Source organism: Anopheles ziemanni, chromosome 2 (genome assembly GCF_943734765.1).
Source record: "Anopheles ziemanni chromosome 2, idAnoZiCoDA_A2_x.2, whole genome shotgun sequence".
Taxonomy (NCBI): domain Eukaryota; kingdom Metazoa; phylum Arthropoda; class Insecta; order Diptera; family Culicidae; genus Anopheles; species Anopheles ziemanni.
This window is the reverse complement of record NC_080705.1, coordinates 5,886,486-5,897,712: the sequence shown is the minus strand read 5'-3', so window position 1 is coordinate 5,897,712 and position 11,227 is coordinate 5,886,486. Positions and strand designations below refer to the sequence as shown.

Below are 11,227 nucleotides of genomic sequence, written 5' to 3'. Positions count from 1 at the left end.
ATTACAACCATAAATAAATCTCATAAATTGAACATTCGAGCGCCTCGAAAGCTCGTAAATACAGCCCACGGACAAAACCACCGAAAACGAACCTGTATCAACAGCGATTGCAACGCCGCGAACAGGGAAGCAAAATTTATGCACAACATTGCTAATTCACATCGCCATCTGTTTATTGGAGTTCTCATAACATAACATCCTTTTTTTATGTTTTTATCATGGATTCGGGCGAAAGTGCATATTCGAGGGTTGTGTGTGTGTATTTATATTTCTGAAAACTCCCTGCATCTGCGTTTGAACGAGTCCTTCAGGAACGAAATTAAAATTCCTGTACAGTCTCCTACGTATGGCCCTCGGCTGTTTGGAATATTGAAAACCCCCGACTCGCTGCTTCACTCCACTTGGAGTGGAGAACGTTGAAAATGTGAAGAACATCTCATGTAAGGACAGTAAACGAAAAATTTATGATGATTGCCCAACAAGCACATCATTGAATCGGGAGGCGCCATCGTTCGGCAATATGTAAACCGGGCCACCATATTGCGTTTCGATTGGTTGTGCACAATTCTATGCCTTTCCCCCCGAAACCTCCGAACCCTAAGCCCAGGGCCGTACGTTTTATGATGCTTACGTTTCAACATAAAACATCCCTTAACATGGCCTCCCATATTCCCATTTGCAGAAGTCTTTGGCCCGCAAGAAAAAAATCACCAGCTGCCTTCGCTGGGGCTCCGTTTCGTGTTTCGTGTTCGTTTTCCTCACCGTTTCACTATCGGCTTCCATGCGCCCGGGAGGAAAAAGCTAACTTCCCACGGTGCAATTCACGACCATCCATTAAGCGCACCACAAGAAAGAACTTTTCCGTACACACCGATAAGACAGACCGACCGACCGAACGGCGGCGAGGGGAAAGGAAGGCCGGTAGCTTTTCCATCTTTTTTTCCCCCGCACCCGCAATCACCACGGAAAGGCGCAAGAAAAACATTCCCAAAACTTACCCCATCCACCCACGCACCGACCGGGGGAGGCTTGAGTTTTCCTAATGAAGATGAGCCGTTGGGGTCCGTAGGCCGGCCAAGGAGAGCAAGCTGGCCTACGGAATACTAACGCGCCGTAGCAACATAAACACAGAACAGAACGCCAGGGCACAACGGTCCGTTTCAGCTGTCGTTAAGTTCAGACGATAGTTACCATAATGTGCCATCGGAGGAATAAATCTGGCGGAAAGTGCAGAAGCATATTCAACCCCTTGTACACACACACACAGGCTGAAGGGGAGCTGAGAAGTGTTTCCAGAGCCCGGGTGAGGACGGGGAGAATTTACGAAATGTGGTTACACTTCTTTCGGGCCCAAACGTCCGAAGGCCCAACTTGTGACTTGTTTACAGTACACATTGTACGTATGATGTGGGAGCATAAGTTCGGCCCGGACCTCTGGAGGAAGTCCATTAAAAGCACTCGTCCGTGCGGCAGCCAGGGGAGGTTAGGGCCACTTTCCGTCACAGGGACAATTCTTGGGGCGCATGGGTTACCACCGTCCCAGTGCCAGCCGAGCCGAAGAAGATGTTTATGTTCTCGGCAGGGGGAAAGATGAAAACTCCACTGGGGACGATTCGATGAAGCTTTTGTGTGCTTTTGTGTGTGTGGATGTTTCGTTTTCTTGTCGTTCGGAATTTAGGAAGTTATCATTTTCCTCCTCCCGCCGCGGCCGACAAAGGCCACAAAAACTTTCCCCTTTCACCCCGCGTGCTTGAACGACTTGGCGCTGGATGGCTTCTCGGTTGTATACTTTCCCACCCTGCCCCCTCCTTTTAGCCACTAAAATCAACCACAACACACCACCATCTGCTGCCCGAGCAACAGTACCGCTAGCTCCTACCCCCCAGCTGCCCGGCTCATCCGGAAATAAAACAGTGTCAGTTACGGGAAAGGATTGCATTCCTTTTTAAGCCATGGGACCGTCTTCGTCGGAAGAGAGGAAGGCAAGCTAACCACAACACTGCAGATTTATGAAATAGAATGTGCAATAAAAATTAATCAAAACAAATTTTGCTCGGCCCCGACTATCGGTGGCGTGCTTTTAAGGGCCTTCCCTTCTGCTAGTGTCTGTGTGCTCACGTACGGCTCCGGTACAGCTGAGCATGGGCCAATGATTTAGGGCAATTGCAAAAACATACCAAAAACATGCTCCGATAAATAATCGCTACAAAACCTACCCAACTTGTATAACGTATCACTTGCCCAGGATGAGGTTTTGTTTGCCTTTCAGACGATCGTTGCTCGTTCCTGGTTGGGCCAAATATGTTATCCTTGCCACGAACGGGCAGGGCAATGGCAAAGGCATCTTGAAATTACACATCTTCGGGATGTTGAAGTCCAAATAGAGTTATTTGATAGTTTTCCTTATTGGATCGAGATTTACAGATTGCTTTGAAAATATAAAGAGAATATAGAAGAGATTTTCGCTACACACGTGTGTCGAATCAAAAAGATTTAAGACAAAGAGTAATTTTTCACTAATAAGAAGGAGTTTCTTTCGATACCATCAAGTCTAATTGAATAACTCTACTTCTCGGTACTCGGGTCGACAAATTTAAACACGCAATCTCATTCCGGTCCAACGTTTTTAGGGTCATGTAAAACACGGACAATTCCAAACATCAATAGAGCGTAATAAAAATTCGTAATCTGATCATGGCTTGGGCAAATTAATATGAACTTCAAACCGTTGTCAAATAAAAGCCCGAAATGTCTTCGCAATATGAATGGAAAGCGAGGCAGGAGAAAACGATTGGTGCGGCCAAAGATGGAGATGGAGTTAGATTTAAAAAAGAAAAACCCCACACAACCCTCATCTATGGGCACGATCAGTGTACTGTAGGTAGAGGCAGTAAAAAAGCTTAGGAGTCGGACGGGACAGGGACAACCTGGCGGTACCGAATTCCGGACCAACTTCAACAAAATCAATTCGGTTCGGCACAGCTGAAATGTTCGATATCATTCTGAAGCGAATGAAATAAATTCAATTTACGATAACTTTCAACGCTCAGCTCAAGCACCGCCAGCCGGGCAAAGAAAAATAAAACGTCACTCAAAAGCTAAAAAAAAAACCCCGGGATACCAATAAAGGGAAGGAAAAGTACCATCAACAATCCCGCGGTCCGCCCTGCCACCACATTGCCAGCCACCCGGACGTTGTTTCTGTCAGCTATTGAGCTATTTTCACTGTGTAATGCATTTCTCTACGATAAACAGTGGAAGTATAAAAAAAGACATCTCGAATGTTTGCCCCTGGCCGCACCAGGCAGCATAAGAGCAATCAACTTTTGCAATTCTACAAAAAACTTTCCCCAGTTTCGGTCGTGTCCTCGGCGTGTTCGGTACGTCCGACCGACGTGCTTTTCCATTTCGTTGAACTGCAACATGGTTCCGGAGCGAGCACGGAAAATGTGGGTAAAGGAAATCCCATCGGATTGAGGGAAAAAAAGCGGACACGCATATCAAGCCACTCTACCCTCCTGAGGCATCATCGGACATCGATCAGTCGCACGGAGGGCTATTGATAAATGTTTCTTCAAGAGGATTTACATTTGGCGAAAGGGAATGACATGTTTTTGCAACCGATTTTTTGTCATTTTCCGGTTCTGGTTTTACTTAGTCATAGTTTGAAGCTATTTTCCTTGTTTCGCGCAAGCTAATGAGTTTATTTCAAATTAAACACATTTGCTCAAAAAAGAAACAATGGTTACATTTTTTGCTTTTTTTTGGGTTATTTGTGTACACCATTCTTTCCAAAACCATACTGGCTTGTACCTTGTTTTCTTTTACCAAACCATTACTTAAACATTCCAGCGTTACCACCCAACAAGTCCAAAAAAAGAATGACCCAAAGAAAGGATTAACATTTGCTTCTCGCTCGGTACACGAAAAGTTGGATAGCGGAAAACTTCATCTACCAAAACGGACACTGCAAGTGCTAGGACTGGTGCCGGTCCCGGTGGTGGTGGTGGTGTGAAAACGCCAAAATACAACAGTCAACAAGGGTGAGAAAGTTTTAATTTAATCTTCTCATGTCCATGTGCACGCTAAGAGCTTTGGCACCAAGCCATGCTCCATCCCCCCGCAACGCTCTCCGGAGCGAAGGGATTGCTTCACTTCCGGCACCTCGGGGGAAGATGTATGATGCATTACGCAGCCCACGGTGCCCGGGGTTGAAACTACTTTAAACTAAAATGCACCCATGAGCTAACTTTCGTGAATTATAATGCCAAAGTCGCTAGAAAGCATAAGCAGGAAAGTTTATGAACATTGCCAAAAAGTTGTTGTAGCAGTCGGGCTAGTTGAGGCAATGTTTCAATTTAAATTGTGACTAGTTTACCTTTGTGAAGTGCTCTTCCACAAACGATAATTAACCACCATCTTCAAATGATCAAAAGCAACAATAAACACCCAAACATGCGTAGAGAAAACTCCACTTCCTGCTTCGGGAAGATCAAAGCCATTAGTGTTTTGGTTATTCCACCCCGCGTAACGATCAAGCGAGAGAGCAAACCACCGCAAAGCAACTTTGCACAGGACTTAAGTTTTAACACGTCCCCAGCCACGGGTGGCCACGGGATAACGGGCCGGGCATAATCCCGTGTTCTTACATCCTCCACGTCGATGCAGGGAAGTAGTTTACCACGGAGTGGAAAAACTGAAACACAAACAAGATGAAAACCGTCAAACTTTGCTCTTAGCGTCTTAATTAAACTTTTGTAAAGCAGATTACGCCCCATGCCGGCTGAATGCAACCAGAGCAGTAGAGTCCGATTCGCTTCACAAACTACACGGTTTTGCTGTGTTTTCGTTGGAGCGAGTTTACCGAGTTTTGTAATTCTTAGGAAAGTACATTCATTAGTTGGCAGTTTTTGGCAAAAATTGGCATAAATAAATCGTTTCTCTTAACATTTAATTAGCAAAACTACGGTTCAAAAACGACTTTCCTCTTTCTGGAGTAGAATATTTATGTTCGCTTTATAAATAATCAAAAAGTATCAAGTATTGCTAAATGAATTAAGAACATTTAAAAGAGAACTAATAAATAAGTATGCATTTCGGATTGTTACAATACATAAATTGAAAGTAACAATTGGTGAACGCCTAATATGGTAATACTCGCAAAATCCAATCTCTTGGTTTATTTTCAACATTACAATTAACTCTCGAACTAATCTACCACCATGACGATTTGTTCATCTGTTTAAACTTTGCCATATTTATCAGAATGGAATTTTTGATCGACTCCTTATCCCGATTCTGTCCGTAGTAATCAACAAATTCGCCGTTCGGGTCAACCAAGTACATAATGATCGTATGGTCCACAATGTAGTCATTATCCTCATCCTTTGGACCGGCACTGAAATAGACACGGAATGCACGACAGACCTGCGCCACCTGCTCGATGGACCCGGTCAGACCGAGCAACTTGGGCGAGAATTCTTTCACATATTTGCCCACCAGCTCTTTGGTATCACGCTGCGGATCGACGGTGATGAAAATCGGTTGCACCGGATCGGCATCTTTCTCCTTCTCCAGGTTGTCCACCACCGCCGACATCTTTTCCAGCTCGTCCGGGCAAATGTCCGGACAATGCGTGAACCCGAAATAGATCAGCAGCCATTTGCCCAGAAAGTCGGATGATTTACGAGGATTACCCTCGGAATCTACCAAATCCCATTTGCCACCGATGGCCGCCTTTCCTAGCTGTCGTTTTCTTTCCCGTAAGAGGGCCTGCTCTTTTTCGTCCTTTACGTACCACATAAACCCGAGCACACCGACTCCGGCGGTGGCAATAAATGCAAAACTCTTCCACGTTATCGGACCCTTGCCCTTCATCGGGTCGGACTGCCGCGTTGTATGCTGAAACCTGCTCAGTGTGGAACGTTGTAAGCACGGGAGTGGTCCATGTTGAGGTACACTGGATAATCTACCGAATACACCGGCACTCCCAAACATGTCTCCGGTGGCTCGTGGTGCCAATCTCATGAAAAACTTGGACATTCTGATGTTTTCTGCAAAATCAAACACACATGATGGTTATTCGAGTTTCCGGTACTATTAACCATATCCCTTACCTTTAATTAACACTGGAAACACTTTATTTTTGTAATCATTGATAGAATTTGTGCAATTCGTAATGTTTTTCTTTTGTTTTCACCGGCAGTTACGTATGCTTTGACGTTTCTCATAAACTGTGCCTAGTGAGGCTGCACATACATTTTCATTCGTTATTTTACACATAAATTTTATTTGACAATTAATTTTTCATTTTAGCCTCCAGTTTATATTATGATTTATTTTCGATTGGAAAAAATATTTCTTAGCATTATTTGGTCAAAAAAGATAAGGCAACTTTCCAACATTTTCTGCACATCACTCACTAGGCACCCAAATCAAGGTATTCACATAAAATGCCCGTTGCATCTATACACCTTCTAAGAAGTTCTGATCATCTGTCAGTGACAAAACGCTCGAAATTCCTCGCGCCCGCGGTTTCCTCGTCGGAGGAAGATATAGAAATTAGTAATTTGTGCTTTGGTTTTGCTTCTGAACTATCCGCCACCGTCACGAGTCACAATGTCCGGGTTTAGTTTCGGTACTCCCACCACATCAGCACCAGCGTTTTCGTTCGGAACACCCGCGGCTGCAACAAACACCGTACCAGGCGCGGCAGCACCGGCCGCAACTGCGACGGCATTTTCGTTTGGATCACCAGCTACCGCCACAACGACCACGGCCACAGCGGCGGCAGGTTTTAGTTTCGGCAAACCAACCACAACAACCACCACAACGGCGGCACCGCTATCGTTCGGCCTTGGTGCAACGGCATCAACCGCGAGTCCATTCGGTACACTGAATGTTCCCGCCAGTACGACAGCCACGGCCACAACGACATCTACGTTTGCGGTGCCTACGTTCGGTGCCACAGCGACCGGTGCAGGTGGTCTTGGGAGCACCACCGGGGGAGGACTTTTCGGAGCGGCCAAAACGACGTCCTCTGGGACGACCGCACTAGCACCGGCTACAACCACCGCCACGACGGTCGGTTTGGGTGGAGTGGACATCAATGCTAACTTGCCGAAATCGGTCGAGGGGAAAAACGATAGCACCAAAGCGAAGGAATCGCAGGTACCGCAAGAGATTATCAACACCGTGGAGCATCTGAAGGAGTACATCAAGCGCCAGAAGACCTTCAGCTCGGACATTGCGCGCTCTTCCGCCCGAAAGATGTCGAATGTTTCGAACGAAATCAAGAGCCTCAACTGTACACTGGCCGAGCTGTCGAACAGTGTCAGCAACAATCAGAATGCCATAAAAATGCTGCGACACGAAACATCCGGCATCACACACCAGGCGGACATGGCACAGCGCACGCAGGAGACACCGGCGGGGTTGCAGTTCGAAAACACTCTTCCCCAGCAGTATTTCATCGAGCTGATTCAGAAGTACGAGTCGGATTTGATCAACCTAAAGCAGCAGGTCGAGCTGACGGAGAAGCATATGAATTCGCTGACCACACCACAGTGCTTTACGCCGCAGGATCTGAAGCGGTGCCTCAAGCAGATCTACGAAAGTTTTGTCGCACTAGCCGGAAGGCTGCATGAGCTACATCAGAAGGTCGAAACGCAAAAGGAACAATATCTAAACCTCCGGCGGTACCTGCTGCGCGACAATACGGACGTGTTCGAGTCCCACGAAGGGCTAAAAGACGGCAGCAAAGAGACGGACAAATTTGCCCTAAATATCTCCTCCGGCCCAACGCCTTTCTCGTCGGTAATGGGCAACGTTAGCTTCGGTGTTTCGCTTCGGCAGTCGGCGACGGGAACGGGGACCCTCTGGGGTTCCGGAGCGGGTGCAGGCGGAGGATCAACGGAACAGCATAAAAATACCTTCGGGCAGACGAATTTTTTTGGCATGAACCCAGGCACCAGCGGGACGATGGGTAGCGATAGTCTTGGATTCGGCAATCGTCTAGGATTTGGTTTCGGTTCAATGTCTGCGACCGGAGGTGATGCTTTTAATTTACAGAAACCCCCCTTGGGAAGCAAACGAAATAAACATTAATGCCGGGAAAACCCGCCGCGATCATATAATTAATTTTTTTTTTCTGAATACGATAGGAATCATTTAAATATATTTTGTAACGAAAGTGACAAATTGCTGTAAGTTGCAAAAGTTTTCTGAAAATAAATTACATGTTGAGAAATGGCAGACGCTTAAACGTTCCGTTGATTTTAATTTCCCTTTATTTCATCCAAAAACATTCGACACTTTTTCTTCAACAATTTGGCCGCCTCGACAAAAATTACGTCCGGCTTGAGGGCACCGAGCGATTCCACTGTGAAAATGAAATGATTTCGAACCCGTGCCATTGTGACCGCGTCTGCTAGCTGAGGGTATCGGTAGACGTTCCGGCTGCAACTGTCGTATCGGGCATCTTGTACGAAGGCACGATCTTCCTTGTCGATTTCGATCACTCCAGGCGAAAAGCACTTCTGCAGCAAACGCGCATCGTTTCCCACGATCGGCCGTTCAATCTTGATGTCCGGCAGGAGTCGATAGGAAACCGTGGCAACCGGGGAGAATTTTGCGTGATCTTTACCGACCCCTTTTACGGCAAACAGTTTGATGTCGAACTCATGGCCGGGGCGCATCTTGCTGATGAGAATGTCGTCATCGATCGGACCGACGGTTGCCTCGGTGTATACGGTCGACTGATTGCCGATCGGCACCCATTTAATTTGCCCCGAGTATACGCTGTGATTTTTGTACATACTATCATTGTTCGTCACTTCCGATGCTTCTTTGTTCTTCCGTGTGCACTTGACTTTCAACTCGAACTCCAGTGTGTCCTGCGCCGTCGGAGGATCGCTTTCGTTGGCTTTATACTCGAACATCCGCGGGTCGGCACGCAGAGGGATCAACCCCAACCGATGGGCCAACACTTCGTCCTGTATGATCGAAGTGTTGTTGTAGATGTGAACCTTCTCGATCGCCATGCTCGGCACCTCGCTGAGCATCAGGCGCCGGAACACGTTGGCCACGGCAGGACTAACGCCGATCATGTCGAACTCCAGCTCGTTTTGATCGTAGCGCACAACGACAATCTGCAGCTGCTGCTTGAACCGCTCGAAATCCCACAACTCATCCGACATGCCGTAATCGTTGGCATCCTGTTTGAGCTTATATTCCTCTAGATAGAGGAGTGGTTTATCCACCTGGGCGCTAGCCATTGCTTTTCGAGTTTAATGCTAGATTATTTCACAGTTTCTCCTCAACACACGTGCCGATGTTTACAACCGGTGTAACGTTGTTTGAAAGCAGCCTTTTGACAGAATGGATGAAACAGCTAAATGAGTTGTCAAGTTGTCATCGTAGACCACCAGTTTGAAATAAATAGCCGTACCAACACGTCTTATCGAAATGGACCAACTAACTATACAACTTCTTCAAAATGTACAAAGTTCTAACAAAATATCTCGCCTTGAGGTGCAGCAACTGCTGGACCAAGTGCGTGCGGATAAAAGTGCAACCAATGCACAGGTCTTACTGATAATACAGTGCTGTGGTGAGTCGATGTTGTTTTTACAGTGGATTGTACGAACATGATCAATTCGCCTTCATTGCATTTCGCCACAGGTAGCATTCTTCCCGACGTATCGAAGAAAGCCCGAACGGGGTTGGTTCAGAAAGTGTTAAAAGCTTTGAAAAAATCGAACATCCCGCTGGATATTTCGCATTATAATGCCATACTGCGTGTGTACTGGGAAAATGAACATCGGTTTTCCGCAACCGATTTTCTAGCAGATTTGGAATCGAAGGACCTTCAACCTAATGGCGTCACTTACCAAAAGTTATTGCTCTGCAGCTGCTTGAACGGCGAGATCAAAGTTGCCAACAAAATATTTGCTGCCATGAAGGAGAAAGGATTCGGTATCAGTCAGTATATTTTTGATATGCTCGTCATAACGAACAGCAAGGCAGAGTATGAAGGAAACAAACAGATGTAGAGAAAAGGGTTCCCTTTTACTAATTCATCGCTTTACTTTCTAGTGAACTCGAAGCAGCCGCAGATATGCTGGAAGAGACCATACGAGCTAACAAAAAGCTATCAGACCTTGCCTTTTACTCACTGCTTTGTGCCTATGCTCGGAAAGGTGATATTGAATACATGTGCCAAACTCTGGAAACTTGTAAGAAGAATAATATTACCATGAAGGAGGAAGGATTCATCATGATCTTGCAGTCGCTGGCCGATAGTGGACATGGAAAGCACATCAAGCGCGTGGAGGAACAGATGCACCAATACGGTTACGTTTTAGACGATTTGAGCAGGATCTTCAGTCTGATATCCATAACGAAGCGATTCGAATTGTTTGATAGAGCCGTAATAGCCGAGGACGACAACATTACTGAATGCGAAGGCTTAGAAAAATCATTCAATGATATGATGTTCGATGCAGGATCATCAACGGAGGATGGACAGAAAAGGATGCTGATCATACTGAAAAGTTTCATCAACGAAGGTCTAACGATCAGCAAAAGGCTCGGGGAAAAATTAACTGATCGTTATGCGGAAAGCAGCGATATGAAAATCAAGAGCTTGCTCGGTAGGTTGAAGGAGAACAAATCTGGAGCGATGAATGAACATGACGGCACTGCACATAAAACCGCTGCGGGTAAGCATCTCTCTGTGCCAGAATTGGAAGAGTTTATTTTGGAAATGGAAAGCATGGACTTTAACGTGAACGCCCTTAAACTACAGCTTATCCGATCGGTAATTCGATCGAACGATCAAGAGAAGTTGGTAGCGTTACTTCAAAGGCTTGAAGATGAAAATTTCGAAATCCCCCCCGACATCTACGAAGCAGCGGTGGAAATGTACGTCACGAGCGGGAAAACAAAATATGCAGAAGAGTTGCTTAAAAGCATCCGAATCAAGAATCCCACATTCACGCTCACTCGTGTGGTGTTGCTGCGTGTAGCAAAGTATTTATTCGACAATAATCAGTTCGTCAATACACTCCAATTCATGCAAGAAAACATCCCACACTCTGATCATTGCAAGCATGATCAACCGGAGTTGGACAGTGTGTACATCCACGCTTACTGGGAGTTTCTCATCGCTTTATTGGACAAATGTAACGACGACCAAATCAACACCCAACTGCCCTTTGTGTTTGTC

General features: G+C 46.0%; 3 protein-coding genes across 3 annotated transcripts; 1 reads left to right on the top strand and 2 right to left on the bottom strand.

Annotated features, from left to right (window-relative positions):
* Window positions 1–5,152: 5,152 nt before the first annotated feature.
* LOC131291965 (protein SCO1 homolog, mitochondrial) lies at window positions 5,153–6,210 on the bottom strand. Its single transcript, XM_058320763.1, has 2 exons — window positions 6,117–6,210; window positions 5,153–6,053 (listed from the first exon to the last, which is right to left on the bottom strand). The coding sequence occupies exon 2, from the start codon at window positions 6,040–6,042 to the stop codon at window positions 5,215–5,217; it is 828 nt and encodes a 275-aa protein (XP_058176746.1). The 5' UTR covers window positions 6,043–6,053; window positions 6,117–6,210; the 3' UTR covers window positions 5,153–5,214.
* A 302-nt stretch (window positions 6,211–6,512) lies between these two features.
* Window positions 6,513–8,159, top strand: LOC131285131 (nuclear pore complex protein Nup58). Its single transcript, XM_058313995.1, has one exon. It carries the CDS (start codon window positions 6,619–6,621, stop codon window positions 8,104–8,106), a length of 1,488 nt encoding a protein of 495 aa, XP_058169978.1. The 5' UTR covers window positions 6,513–6,618; the 3' UTR covers window positions 8,107–8,159.
* A 115-nt stretch (window positions 8,160–8,274) lies between these two features.
* Window positions 8,275–9,339, bottom strand: LOC131280957 (DNA-directed RNA polymerases I and III subunit RPAC1). Its single transcript, XM_058310203.1, has one exon. The coding sequence runs from the start codon at window positions 9,273–9,275 to the stop codon at window positions 8,277–8,279; it is 999 nt and encodes a 332-aa protein (XP_058166186.1). The 5' UTR covers window positions 9,276–9,339; the 3' UTR covers window positions 8,275–8,276.
* Window positions 9,340–11,227: the final 1,888 nt, after the last annotated feature.